Source organism: Bactrocera latifrons, unplaced genomic scaffold, assembly GCF_001853355.1.
Source record: "Bactrocera latifrons isolate USDA-ARS-PBARC rearing strain unplaced genomic scaffold, ASM185335v1 scaffold_31, whole genome shotgun sequence".
Taxonomy (NCBI): Eukaryota; Metazoa; Arthropoda; class Insecta; order Diptera; family Tephritidae; genus Bactrocera; species Bactrocera latifrons.
This window is the reverse complement of record NW_017536741.1, coordinates 695,479-710,948: the sequence shown is the minus strand read 5'-3', so window position 1 is coordinate 710,948 and position 15,470 is coordinate 695,479. Positions and strand designations below refer to the sequence as shown.

General features: G+C 40.8%; 2 protein-coding genes across 2 annotated transcripts; both read left to right on the top strand.

Annotated features, from left to right (window-relative positions):
- Window positions 1-9,012: 9,012 nt before the first annotated feature.
- Window positions 9,013-12,560, top strand: LOC108970757 (venom serine protease). Its single transcript, XM_018936313.1, has 6 exons — window positions 9,013-9,237; window positions 11,044-11,267; window positions 11,333-11,654; window positions 11,717-11,815; window positions 11,878-12,037; window positions 12,104-12,560. The coding sequence occupies exons 1-6, from the start codon at window positions 9,222-9,224 to the stop codon at window positions 12,483-12,485; spliced, it is 1,203 nt and encodes a 400-aa protein (XP_018791858.1). The 5' UTR covers window positions 9,013-9,221; the 3' UTR covers window positions 12,486-12,560.
- A 171-nt stretch (window positions 12,561-12,731) lies between these two features.
- LOC108970754 (venom serine protease) lies at window positions 12,732-14,344 on the top strand. The gene is made up of 5 exons (XM_018936311.1): window positions 12,732-12,992; window positions 13,053-13,386; window positions 13,448-13,546; window positions 13,712-13,880; window positions 13,945-14,344. Exons 1-5 carry the CDS (start codon window positions 12,732-12,734, stop codon window positions 14,342-14,344), a joined length of 1,263 nt encoding a protein of 420 aa, XP_018791856.1.
- The last annotated feature ends 1,126 nt before the right edge of the window (window positions 14,345-15,470 follow it).

Sequence of the window (15,470 nt, the reverse complement as noted above, 5' to 3'; positions counted from 1 at the left end):
TTAGTTGGCGGAAATGTTAAGTTCTGTGCAGATAGAAAGCGAGAAAATCGGAGAGATAACCGTTTACCTTTGACTAGGTCGACTCAGCTCATCATGTTGATCGTTTAGATACATATTTTATAGGAACTACGTCCTTTCCTCTTGGGAATTCCAAATGAATTTGGATTTAAGTAAACTAATGGCGAGAGACACGCTTCAGTTAGGACAATAGAGCACTTTGCAATCCATCCTAGAAGGGAATGCATCTTAATAAAAGGGAAATATCCAAACTATCACCAGAATAAGGATCAGTTCATATTAAAAAATAATATCATCAACAGAAGTATCAGAGGCGGATTCAGAGGGGGGAAATGGAGGACATTTGATCATCGAGAACTGGCAGATATTCCGCATCCATAGGCTGAGCATAGGGTAACGCTATAACTTAAAAAAAAAAATAAGAGAATGTTCAAAAAACCTTCAAAGCAAAAATCAAAGAAAATTTTCATTTCAGTATCTGCCAATATAAAATATTAACAGCATAACTATTCAGGATATTTTACATTATTTTATCCATAAATTGTTAAACAAAAGCTCATAGTAATTCTCCGCAGAGCTTCCATACCGTAACCAGTCACCTTCAGCGCCAGCAAAGCACTAAGTACCTAACGAAACTCAAACGGCAAAAAGTACAATGAGGAAAGCAACAAAAACGGCATAAAAATCAACGACGAGCCATGGAGCCAGAGCAGCGCGGTCCCCACTGGAGAGGAAAGCAAACTACAAAAGAGTGCGCTGTAAACACTCATAACCTGTTTGTTCCGACGCTGCTGTCGGAGAGCACAGGCACAGCGCCACAAAAATGGCAACGCAAGAGCGGAAAAATCGTACGACCAACAACAGTAGGAGTGCGCCGCAGTCAAAGCTGTGCTACCCATGCGTTTGTTGAGCTCTCGCGCAATCGGCATTACCTCTCCGAAAGAGTTTGCTCTGCTACATGGCACCAGTCGCCCCACCACACCACCGTCGCAGCGACAGCGCACAGCGCCAACAACAGTGTGTTTTGTTCAGTGAACACGTGCTTTTTCGTTTCGTTTTTTGCGCTCAACACGCGAGCGAATTTCGTTAGGAAAGCGGAAAAGGCAAAAAACAAACGTGAACGGCGTGCCTGGCGTCGACTGCTGATGCGGCAGTGCCGTCGCTGAATTTTTTCCGCACTTTTCGATTTTTCTCGCCGCTGCTTGGCTTGTCATTCTCTTTTTTGTGCTACTATTCGTAAACAAATTTTTTGATTGGTTGTTGTTGGCAGGCTATGCAGCGATGGGGGCTGGCGTACCACTGCGGTGTGCGCCAATGCCTGTGTGCATGTGCGCGCGTGTGTGCGCCTCGGTCTGCAGGGTGTTCAGCGCTTGTTGTTGCATGTTTGGTAGGCACCCAGTGGAAAACAGGCGCGCCCGCGCGTTGTTGTTTATAGACGCCAACAACAATTTACACATATACTCTGCGAGTGTGAGTGGCAGTTTGTAGCGACATACATGAGTCCTACATGCAAGCACACACGCACACAAACACATGTATATACGCGTGTGTGTTGACCACATTAGTTGCTGGGTGGAAATTTGCAGAAAAGCAACGTTCACATTTTCTATTTCCCATTTGCGCTCATCCGCAAGCTGCGGCCGCCTGCTCACTTCGGCATCGCCAGCGCCTGATTAACTTTTAATTTTTCTTTCGGAGTTAGGCTGCTAGGCATTTGGTCCGGCAGAAGGTGCTTAGCGTGAGAGGTGCTGAGCTGTGCGGCATAGATTATTGCTCTCTAATTTTCTTTTGCCGTGTGCGTACTGTTGCACTAAAAAGTGTTCATCTATTCCTGCATTCTTACCCATGTATTTTTTGTTGTTTTTGTTTTGGTTTTGCTTTCTGTTTTTTATTACTTTTTTGCGAATTTTTTGCTTGCGGCCAAATGAGTAATGATAATGGCATCTCGCTCTAATGAAACTTTCTACTTTTGCTTTGCTGTGCAACATTATAAAAGCAACCGAAATTTGTTGCTGTTCCAGGGCTTGGAGCTTGCTGCACATACTCTTCATATATTTTGGGTGTGTTTATGTTAATCACATGGTAGTCGGGTAGGGGAGGGAGGCTGCGTTCGCATGTGGCAGAGTGAAAGCGCGTGCTGCGCTGAAAAGAGTGCGCGTTTATGCAACTGGCCGTAAGTACAGCGGCGTGTAAAACAATAGTTTTAGTTGTTGTCCATGATGCGGGCAGAATGCTTTGGTGGGGGCTGCAGTCCCGCCCAATGTTGCCAGTGACAATTTGTATGCCTAAGGTCTGTCTATTTTTAACGTAAATTGCTTTTTACTTCGTACGTACGGCTTTATTCTATTTTTCAATTTTCTCCTGGCATTCATTTTTAATTTGTACGTTTTCTGCGTTCATCTTTTCTATTTTCTAAATTGCTTTTAAAGTTTTTCCGCCGGCTGTGTCTGCCATGGATGTAATCTTTGACTGAGAATGAGATAATTACCAAAATCATTGAAATTGAATTTTAGTTAGGGTTGAGTTGGGGAGCCTTTAAATGGTCCAATGCAATTGTAGAAAGTCTGCTATTTCAAGAGGAGGAGGTTATATCTGTTTGTCACGAAGTTCTTTATACCCAAAGGGAAACGTAGGAGATCTATAAATTATATATGTATATAAATAATGGTCTAATTGACGAGTTGAGTCGTTTTAGCTATTTCCATCCGTCCTTCTATCTGTTCATCTCTGTCGGTCTGTTTGTATATACGCGAACTGGCCGCGCAGTTTTTGACACATCGATCTGAAATTTCGCATACGATTTCGAGATGTCGACCTGGAATTTTTCTCATTTGTCGGAATCGCCGATATCGGACCACTATAGCATATAGCTGCCATACAAATTGAACGATCGGAATCATGTACATGTATGGAAAACTTTTTCGTTTAACGAGATATCTTCAGGAAATTTTGCACGAATTATTATCCAAAGCATTGCCATGATATTTGTATAAACTTTGCAGATTGGACTACTGTAGCATACAGCCGTCATACAAACTGACCGATCAAATTCAAGTGTTTGTATGGAAAACTTTTTTATCTGGCAAGATATCTTCACGAAATTTGGCATGGATTATTTCTCAAGACAACACTATAATCTGCGAACAATTTGCTCAAATCGAATCACTATAGCATATAGCTGTCATACAAACTGACTTTATAAAATCAAGACAAAGACCCTGATTCACCCTTTTGTGCTAGAAGAAGTGCACTTGTGAAGGGTATTTTAGCTTAAATGCAGCTGAAGTCAACACTTTTTCCTGTTTTTTGACAAAAACTCGAAGTTTTTTGAAAGATAATCGATACTAAATCCCACTTTTCTATAATCCTCAAGTTTTTTTTTTTTATTTTAGACGATAGTGGGCAAACTCAAACAGTCAAATATTATATTAATAATTATGTGGCTGTAATCAAAAATGTATTTACTTCGACCAATTTCAACAGTGTGTCTGTCAAAAACAGACAAAAGAACTGCATTTGTGCTGCCCTGGCGTTTTCCATACGCCACAAAAATACAAACAAAAAGAATATCTTTATTAAAATTTCGGTCGAAATCTAACATTCTGGCACACCACATACTATAAACATTGATAGTTCTCCGTGAAATTGCATTCATGGCAAACGAAATGTATTGCTCCGCTGATGAACCCATAAAAAACTAAATTACAAATCATTAATTTCAGATGTGGTCAGCCTCCAGCCTCAATTTCACACAAATAAGCATATGAGCGAAAGAGGACGACTAGAAATAAGCAGCGCTAAAACGTTACTTGCCGGCACCCTTCAACCCTCCCAGCGCTCAATGTGCGCCCGATGACCAAAGTGCGTGTAGCAACAACAAACGTAGGCAAGGAAAAGAGGACAAAAGCTGAAAACCTCAAAATCACACTCATACCCACAGCCAAGAGCAAATGAGAGCACAGCAAATGTGCCCCGCTCAGCCCGCGCTGCTGCCACGATCCAGCGTCGGTTACGGCACAGCAAAAACACTTGCGGCCCATAATTTTTGTGCGTTGAGCTGATTGGCGGAGCAGTAGTGTGCGTGTGGCCGCACAACCACACCAGCGCGACCGGCACACACGCGCGCACGTGCGCTTACACTTACTACATTATGCAGCGCGTTGCAGCAAGTACACACGTAACGTTGCAGGTGTATGTGTGTTGATGCGCTGTGTATTGCGTTGCGTGTGAGCGGCGTAACCGCAAAAGCACATCCCCAAACAGGCCGACTGGCTGTTTGATAAGCACAATGCCAACAAAAGCAACAAGCACGCCAACAACAATGCCAAAGTAGCGAGAAAAATATGCAAAGCAAAAACAGCGGTGTGTGTGACTGTTGGTGGTGACCAGCAACAACTAGAAATAAGCGACCCAGCGCCCAACCACCAGCCAGCGCTTACCGCGCCACTGGCCTCCCGTTTGTGCATTAGTATTAGAAGCTTTGCCGTGGCTAATGTAGGTGTTGCTGCTGTTGTTATTGTTGTTGTTGTTGCCACTGGCGTTAGCATCAGTGGAGGGTAATTAAAAATTTCTACTAAAAACCACGAATGCGCACACACACACACACACACACACACACAGCGGCAGCGCGGAACAAAAGAAAGCAAGTAAAAGTGGCGCAGAAAAAATGTTTACATAAATGGTGATTAGTGCTGTGACTGCAGCGGGCGGCGGCGGTGGTGTGCGAGTGCTATAAAAGCTCGCCAGTAATTGCACACATACCTACACTCGCGCATACACGCTGGTCTGCGTGATAGTTGCCTACTTTTAGGCGGCGCAATTTTGCTTCCAAGCGCATGTATCGGGCCTTCGCTTGCCATTCCAGCATTGCTTTTGCATTTCGTATTTTGCCTTTATTATGTATTTATGGTTTTCATTTCTAACTCCTCTTCACTTTTTCATGCTTCGTCTGCTTTTTATGTGTGCTTCGGCGATTTTTTGTTCGCTTTACGCATTTCGTTTTCCAAGGCTTGACAGCTACAATTTATCACTGAAAATCTAATTTTTCATATTTTGCGATGAATACTTTTTTACTCTCATATCTCCTACAATTTCTTTGGTATTTTTGTTTTGTTTTCTTTTAGAACAAATGTTTTCATTAGGCTTTTTCATTCCGCAAATTTTATTTAATATTAATTAATTCGATTAGAGACGAAATTGTAAGAGATGGGAACTGAAAGCATGAAATGCATAATCTGAAATAATAACCCTCTACCTGCATCCTACATTCCACTGCTGGAGTGTCACAAGAAACACTAGCCCAACTTAGAATCTACTTAAGATTACAAAGGGTCGTTGGAATAAGATCTATAAATAAAGCATTGTCTTCGAAGGACAGCCGGTACAAATCAAAGAAGCTTCCGGACTATTAAGCATCTCTCAGTGAAGGGTATTTTGCGCACTCATATCAACGGCTTGACAACAATCACACAGACTCGGTTGTTAGCATCTGTGTAATCAATCTGTAAAGCCAATTAATATGGTTTCTCCCTTTTTATCCACAGATTATTAGAAATATTTTTCAAATACTTGGTAACATTACAAACCGGTATGTCTTTAACGACGTTCCAAAATAAAGATGTTCACAGAGGCTAAATAAGTTATACAACAAACTGCAGAAGTATTTAAAAGTATATGCAAAAGTTTTTTGTTTAATCTCTCGATCCCAGCCTTGTAAGATACGTGGAGGTTACAGCCACATTTTTAGCATACGACCACATTATGATCCCAAAAAGTTGCACATAATTTTGTGGCGATATCGTATAAATCAGTAAAAATTCATCCACAGGCGTTAAATTCTTGATTTTCGTGTTTTGTATGTTTTATGTTTGCCTTTAGCGCAGTCAACAACCTTTCATTAGATCATTGACTTTTTTGTTTTCATTGAAACCCTTCTAACTCATTGAGGTTAATGACCTCCTTGCTTGCCTTTAACGTGATCAACAAGCTCTATTGAGATCATTGACACTTTGTTTACATTTAACGGGGTCAAAAATCCTGAGGCCAATGTACCTTTTGTTTGCCTTTAGTAAGGATGATGTGAATGATCTTTGGTGAGGAAAATTATGTTTTTTTAGTTCGTTAGTAAGGTTAACTACCTGAGGTTAATGACCCCCTTTGTTCACATTTGCTCCTCTACAGGTGATAACTCCTTTGTTTACCTTTAACGAAGTCAAAAACCATTTCCGAGGTCAAGAGTCTTTGATGAGATCAATGACATGTTTAGCAATGTCAAAAACCCTAAGGGTTGCTGTCGTCACTCAGAGTCGTAGCACAGTTATGTGAGAACATATGTGATAAGGTACGTAAAAAAATTGTAAGATCGCATGTGAAGTCCATCAGCAGGGTTTTCCAGAGTACCTTCCGTACGTCAAGATAGCGCTCTAAAAGCAGCTTTTATTTCTACAATTTATTTTTCGTTGCTAGCCATTTCACCGCTAACTGTTATTATTCCCACTACCAAAAAAATATGGCAACTAAGAAACCATCCTGACAAACAGATAAGGCAATAAGAATAATGATGTGGTGATTATTTAAAGATCAAGCGTAAGTCTATAACACGAAAAAGAAATGAAATCTTCAACTGTTCTAATTCTTTATCATGTTTTTGTCTTTTCAGTCACGTTTAAACCAAGAGAGTTTTGGAAAAATTTACGATGCTAATAAATTATACACACAGCTGCTTAATTAGGCCTGGATTTAAGATCATGAACTTATTTATATTTTATAATATTTACATATTTTCTCTTGAAATAAAGTAGGGCGTTGGAGGAAATTTAGTTGTTTGTACATATGTTTATAAAAAATCCGTAAATAAATCGAAATGTGCGTTCTATAGGAATGTCTGTTGTTAACCCATGGACAGTCCATTCATTTGAAGTATGTTTATAGGTATTTTCTGTGACAAAACTCGTCGGGAAAGAAGCTCATTTCTTAATAGCTTCACTTTGCCATTTATTTGTTGGTTGGACTAGTATATTAAATCTACCAAATGAAGAATCTCAAGTTGCGTGTTCCTGGTAAGCAACTGGTTGCAGATGTTCAATGAGATCAGCAATATTACATACTCCTCTGGAGAATATTATTGGATCATATTAGAATAATGATTGCGCGAGTTATAAAGATACAATTTTCTTTTCGAGAATGAAATTTAGAAGAACTTTAATACCTGTAAAGGCTTGAGGGCAGCTCCTAGAGAGGTGGCAGGACTTGTTCACCAAACACTTTATAGCTGAAGCCTTATTATTTTACAACATTAATTCTTAATTGAGTTTAAGTTGAGTTAAAAATGGCATGCAGCTCTGACGGTTATTGTCCACGCTGTAAATTTAGCTTTGCTTAACCTTGGAGGGTTGTTGTCAAGGCTAAAAGTTTCGCTTCACTTAACTCTACGGGTTCTTGTCAAGGCTGTAAATCTGTATTCATTGATGAAATAGCAATGAGTTGATGATTTTATTCATTGAAAAAAATGTAAAATGAAGAACTGAACTGAAGCAAGTGAAACAGCTGACCTTTAATCGAGCTATTCGTTAATAGAGTAGCCTTTTGTGTGAAAAGCAAAAATTTTTAATACTAATTTAGTAAATTGATTTGGCTGTGCGAAAAGGCTTTTAGCTATAGCAAAGATGTAACGTAGCCAAAAGGTAATTTGAAAAGCATACTAGAAAGTTGAGGTAGTTAGCTTTCCTATACGTGCAATCCAAATTATCGTCTATATGTGCACTAACAGTGATTGCACTCAATGTACCCTCATTTAGAAAGCCATTAACAATTATTTATAATTTCCGCCTAAGCCCAATTAAGTGATAAGAGCTTATAGCTTCGGTTTCGAAAATTATGCAAGAACGACTAAATAGGGAAAACTAATTAACGGCACATACTTCAAAGGCGGCGACTAAAATATTGCGGAAAAGAGCTCGCAAGTTGATGGATCATCTAGTTTTCGCTAATAACTTCCACAATATTATTGCCAAATAATTATTTATGAACAATAAAAGCGCTCGTGTCATTTCAGCGCAGTTTCTTTCATAATGACATTGCAACAAAAATGCAACAACATATCCCCTTTCACTTACGTTTGTTTATGTGTGTGTGAGTTCGCAACGCAATCGTTCAAGTTCAAAAACATGCCGCTGCACACTCGACAAACATACAAACAAGAATGTTTACATATTCATTACATAATTCTTTTTATCAACAAATTTCCAGCCCTCAACCCCACAAGGTAAGCGTTTAGGCCAGCAAGCCAGCAAGCCAGCAAGCCAGCCAGCCAGCCATTTGTTCAAATAGAAGCATGCATACATACATACATGCAACAACAATTAACATTACTGATTACACAAAGCCATAAAATTATGAACAGTCGCTGGTGTACATCACGTAAAATACAAAAAGTCTCGAAGCCTATTTGAAAATGCATAAAAATTAACACGAAAATTAGTACAAATCCACCCGGTCACACACCCCGCCAATGCCCCGCAATGTGTGAGTACGGAAAATATTGTCATTTAAATTAGAATTTCGCATTCGTGCTTGACTGTTTAAAAACCAATTGCATTCGGCCCATTTAAGTAGATTGGCTAAGGGCCCACCAAACTCATTTATCAGTCGAAAGCGAGTCGAACCTCACAGTGACACTGACACTGACACCTCACTCAACGAAAGCAAGCGATAACAAACGAGTATAAGGAAAGGCAGACCATCACGAACACGCCTCACATTATTAGCAGGAAGTTTCAAGCGCGAAAACGTCTTCTTGTGAACTAGTAGAAGAACAAAAAATACAAAAAAAAAACTGTAAAGGAATATATATTTGCTTAACTGTGTCGAGTAGCGGAGGCAACAAAATTTTAATGCTTCAATTGTTGTGTTTTTTTATTGTTGACTTTCCACCAAAACAAGTGTTTCAGTTATCCGCTTAATTCAGCACAATCGTATTTGCATAATATTTAATACTATCTGCAAATTATCTGCGTTGTCTTTATCAGTCGAATCGGTCGCAGGTGAAAACACGCGTATTTAAGTGTATATGTACCTGTGTGTGTGTTTTATGCGATTTAGTGAAATACTTATCTAAAAACCGTAGTAGTAACGGTGTGTTAGACGTTCATCAACCTGACGATCAGTCGTTATTGTTTCTTGTCGGCGTAACGGTAGTGAGTGAAATGTCGCACAAAAGAAGTAAGTGAGACTATAGTGTGGTATAGATCAGTTTTAGTCTTACGCTTTGAATCAACAATTACAGTTACACTGGGTCCTTAAAGTTGCTGGTTACGCTTAAGGCTTAAGACTGAGGGTAGAAACTGGCTGAAAACATAACAAAAATGCTTTTTTAAAGCGTACTTTCTTCAATTTACCTAAGCTCAGACCGAATCAAGCCAATATTTTTTAATGCTTTCTTAAGATTCTTATCAAGATAACATTCTACTTAAGATAGTATTCTGGTATCCTTTCCCTCGACTTAGCATTTGTACTAAAAAAGGCTGGTTTCATTCGATTCCTAAGCTGCTGCCGACACTTTTTTCCTTAAAAAACATATGCTCTTCTATGCGGTTCATCCACAAGGTCTGCTAATTACATTTCTGGAATGAAAACTGGGAAACGCGCCATATAAAACTTCGACTAGTATAGTGAATCGCTGTTAACAGTATCTTGTGCTCCTTCGACGGTCATTGGATCTCCTTCATCGAGGCCAACAACTCGATTAAGGTTTCCTTTTCTTCTTTACTTGCGTAGAAAAGTCTTATGCGGTTATAGCAGAGTTAAGAGCAGCGCGTTAGTCGTTTCTTCTTTTCGCAAAGTGGCGCCAATTGGTGATACCAAGCGACGCCAGGTCCTTCTCCACCTGATCCTTCCAACGGAGTGGAAGTCTTCCTCTTTCTCTGCTGTCACCGGCGGGTATTGCGTCGAATACTTCACTAGGACTTGATCTAGCCAGCATGGCTGCTATCTCTTAATTCGCTGAACTATGTCAATGTCGTCGTGTATCCATACAGCTCATCGTTCCATCGAATGCGACATTCTCCGTGGCCATTATGAAAAGGACCACAAATCTTTCGCAGAACTTTCGCAAACTCGCAACGTCGAAACGACGGCGAAAATATCTTCGACTTTAAAGATATGACTGTCAGCAGTGACGTGGGTGCCTAGACGCGAGTGGGACGATTGTTTGTTTCATAACAGGAGGTATTTCGCCTTGCTCTCGTTCACTGCCAGATCCATTTGCTTTGCTTCCATATCTAGTCTGGAGAAAGCAGAACTAACGGTGCTGGTGTTAAGGTCAAGTATATCAATGTCCCATCATCTTCAAAAGGAGGATCTCTCATCCGAAGCTGTTTCATTGGTCGTGTTTTTACAAGGCGGGTCCCAAACCCAGCGCGTATCCCTGGAAAGGGGATGTTTCGGCTTCTCACTTTAGATCGCCTTCAAACGGAAGTTTTCGGGGTACCTAGAAGATACTTGGTCGAAGAACGGATCTCGTGAGCTGTTTGTACTAACAAGCGAATTCCAATCAGAGAACTTCGTATCATCATTTGCGTGAACTTTTACAGATGACTCCATTCTCTAATTAATATTTGCATGATTCTAAAGTAAATATAATCACTGGACTCTTGCCTTGATTATCTACCCCAAAAATAATGTCAAATATCATCTATTATATCTTTCGTTTAATAACAGTTATGAGCACACATGTATGTCTTCAGGTCTCCATATAAATATTTACTTGTGAGTACACATTTCTGTTTTTCGTTTAGCATAAAATGTGTTTTGTTAATATTTTACCAGCTTGAGAATGTTTTCACACTTTAGCAACCCAACAAATACATGTACTGCATATATATTGATTCATATTAACCTTTATAAGTCTGGGGATTACCATAAACACAAAGAGCAAACAGTTTACTGAACTCAAAAACATATTTTTGTCCAAGTTGAAGTCATTTCTGGTATTTAAGTTGTTATTACGCACATTTGCCACTTTTGCAGCGCTAATCTGCAGTATCGTGCTACTTATTCTGCTCAGTGGCAACCATGGTGTCTTAGCGCTCTTTGAGGGCTGCGATAGCACGTTTGAAATAAACCCCGGCACCACCTATTTGCAATCTCCGTATTATCCCAACACATATCCTCCATGGACGTCTTGCCGCTATCAAATTATTGCACCTCTGGACTATACCATCGAAGCCAATTGCACCATCGATTTCCCCAGTGTAAGAAATCCTCGCTTTTTTACAAAACCTGCAAGTGATATTCATTTTTCTTCCACTCCATTTAGAATGCCGGTCAATGCACAACGGAATATTTTTATGTGAGCACCGAAGGCGATCCGCAACTTCGCGATTCGGAACAGTTCTGCGGCCAAGGCGCATTTACACGTGTCTCCTTATTTCGTAAGCTAACTTTGGCGTATGCCTCCTATGGCAATACAGGCAGATTCCTGTGTTCGTTAACAATACGACCGCAGCAGTGCGAATGTGGTTGGTCGACGTCCACGAAAATCGCCAATGGGCAGGAAGTCGGCACTAATGAGTTCCCATTTATGGTCGGGCTGCAAAATTTGGCATCTAGCACGGACATTTTTTGTGGCGGCACCATTAGTGAGTGTTCTCAGCAACAATTATTGCTTCTGCCTTTATATTGTTTGATTATTTCTCTTTAGTCTCGCATTTCCACATAATCACCGCCGCTCACTGCGCTACGATTCAACCGGACGCCTCTCAAATCATAGCGCACGTTGGCTTCACACAAATATCGACATGTAAATACTTCCTTATTTGTCAACGCAAGTCTCTATTTTATCTTGTTGTTTTATTCCCTCAGTGAACAATTCCCGTTATGCGGCAGCTTATCGCATTCAAAGTATAACTATGCATCCAGGCTACACGGATGATCCGCCCGTTAATGACATCAGTGTGCTGGTAACCAGAGTATTGATTGAATGGGAACGCGGCGTTGGTCCGATCTGTCTTCCACCAGCTGGGTAAGTTGATCCCACCAAGCCGCTTATATACCTACATTCACAAACATCTCTCCTATTTTACTTCAGTTCATCGACCTTTGCTTACCAAAACGTGGATGTTGCCGGTTGGGGAACCGAAAGCTTTGCCGGTCCGACTACAGATGCACTAATGAAAGCTAATCTAATGGTGGTCGAGAATTCTGTGTGTCAGGAAAAGTACAATGTGCCAATTTATTCCTCTCAAATCTGCACTACGGACTACTCTGGCCAAGGCCGTGATGCATGTCAGTATGACTCGGGCGGTCCGGTGGTGTGGCGCAGTTCACGCATGTTTCTCGTTGGCTGTATTAGCTTTGGCCAGGCCTGCGGTCAGCCGTATGGCACCGGCGTCAATACGCGTATAACCTACTTTTTGAACTGGATTCGGCAAGTAACGGGTTACACGACCTGCGTAAAACAACTGGGTTAATACTGTTAAGATATCCATATCAATTATTGTGTAAATAAATATATTATATATAATGTACATATCTTTAAACAAGAAGTGCAAGTGGCTGTTTTATTAAGACTTATGGGTTTTAACTTTGACGTGAGGTTGTAGACCACGAGATAAGTCGCGGAATTGGGGTATATGGAAGTCTTTTGGGTAGCTGCTTTCTACAGCTAAGAGACGTTGACACTTTTGCTACAGTCGTCGTGTACAATAAGTCTTGAGATGGTGGCATTGGTATTTTCGCGAGGATCAGTTAATTTTCAGCACTTTGTACTCTCAGTGCTCGCCCTGGTGGCCCGGCTGGCTACCGTCAAAACACAAATGAGTTGCATTACGCAGGACTATTATTTGCCCACCAATCAGCAGGTGTTCAATATAACTTCGCCGAATTATCCTGGCGCCTACAGACCAGGCACGAATTGCAGATTTCGTTTAATTGCGCCTTACGCGCATGTGGTTGTGCTAAACTGCATCTTCGATGTGGTAAGTACGCTCTGTGTCCGCATTCTTCCCACCCACTCATTTCAAAAATTTCAAATCTAGTACCCAAACGCATGCGGCACAGAGTACTTTTATATATCACGTGATGGTGATTTGGACTTCCGTGAGGGTGAGACCTACTGCACCAATACAAATATAGTGCGCAATTCGTATTTTCGTCCTATGACCGTGGGTTATTACTCGTCCTCGCTGAGTACCAATCAGCAAGGTCGCTTCTTCTGCCAGGCATATGCACAACGACAACCTTGCAATTGTGGCTGGACCACACAGACACGCATCACTAACGGACAAGAAGCAACCAAACACGAGTATCCATCAATGGTGGCTTTACGCGACATCGGCTCATCTCAACAGATCTTCTGCGGTGGCAGCATTGGTATGTAGCTCACTCAAATGTGTTTGAAAAGTTTGATGCTCAACAGGAATTTGATTTTTAGTTAGTAATCGGCACATTATGACGGCAGCGCATTGCATAAACGTACAGCCCGATGCACGAAGGATCATCGCCTATGTGGGAGATCACGATCTAAGCAGCAGTGAGTAAAATATAGCTCGTACAATACGGATCTTTGCGTAGTAGAGCGAGAAAGCGGCAGCGCCTGCTTAAAATTCACCTATTTTTCGCTATTATCTTTGCGGTCATTACCGTTATTATTTAGGTATCAGCTCATAACCAAAGCCTTTTCTCCGTCCCTTTTCAGACACCGAATCTATTTTTGCTGTACAACATCGCATCCAGCAGATTATCATACATCCGAATTATGCCTCGACGGCTAACGGTGTTGTCAACGATTTGGCTTTGCTCATCACGATAGCCCGCATCGAATGGTCACGTGGTGTTGGACCCATCTGTTTGCCATTACTGCAATCGTTTGTTCATACATTTACTCGTCCAATATAGTCATCGTCCTAACTAACATTGTCTCAATTTCAGCTCTGATTTATTCACCTACCGCACTGTAGATGTAACCGGCTGGGGCACAACTTCCTTCGCAGGTCCCAAGTCGAACACGCTGCAAAAGGTCGAGCTTATGACTGTCGAGAATAGCGCTTGCGAAACCCAGTTCAATACCACCATCACCGCCGGGCACATTTGCACGCATGATTACCGGGGCTTGGGGCAGGACTCCTGTCAATATGACTCCGGCGGTCCGGTCATACTGCGGCAACAGCAGCAACTCTCCCAACCGTCACGCATGTATGCGCTCGGAGTTATCAGCTATGGTGGCACATGCGGTTCGCGCTATGCGGTGGGCGTGAATACACGGATCACTTCGTATCTCCGCTGGATCTGGAATTATTTGCAAAATGTTGGCGGTGTGTGTGTGCCTTAGGCTCACGAACGCGTATACTAAATAGATTTATACAACGAATGTGAAATAAAAGCTAAGGAAATGAAGTAAAGAAAGTATTTGAGAGATATATCAGAGTATTAAAAATACCTATTTATAACATGTATGTGTCAGAAATCATGATTTTTGTATTTTTTCTCTGGTTTCTTAACACTTTTGCACTTTATGAGAAGCCTAACATCGTTCGAAATTCCGGTTGACTTCAAAATGATATTTTTCAACTCTTTTTCCAACTTCTGCTCCAGTTGTCATTTTTTCCTAAGGAATGTTTCATGCCAAGTGCAGAAAAGAACTCTTTTGTCAATGCTGACATCACGCACCAAGATGACATGCTTCAAAGCTAGCGTGGTGTTTGCTCCAAATATGTTCCTGCCCTCTTAAATGCGTACAGTTTTGCAAAGTTATGTTAGAAATTGTCGAATTTTACTAAATTTTATAAATTTGTAATTGCCATGCGGCCATATAAATGTACATGCACATGCAAGACCTGACATTTCTATAGTCATTTCTATAGTCTGTGTGAATGAAAGCCCCTCATGTCTTCATGTAATAGTTATTGACTATTCGGAGACTCCTTGCTGCAGTTGTTCTGCTTGATGATTACGATGACAAAAGACTTAATTTGCATTTAAATTAAAATGGCCTCTTTCTTGCCGCCACCACATTCGCCCCTGCTCTATATAGCGGCCACAACTGTTTTATAGCTTATGGACAATCACCGTTAAAGCTCGCATTTTGCAAAAGCAACACACACATTCGCTGCTTGCTGAGCAAATTTAGGCCTCTCAACTTGCTTTAAAAACTGCGACTGAAAATTGTGAGTAACTGAAGGATGTGTGTATATATGTGTGTGTACTATAATCTTAAAGATCATAATTGCAAAAATGTTATCAGTTTTGAAGTAAAACTTTATGAAAATGAAAATACGAAAAGTACGTGAATACATGGAGCTCACAAGCTGTATAGCCGAGATTGAAACCCTTCCGTTGCATTTGCATCATTTTTCAGTGATCTTAAATGATCACAAACCTCTTAGAGCCTCATTGAAAATTGAAACCTTTGAGATCATAAACACTTTAGAGCCTCAGCAGATGAACTGATAAGTTTG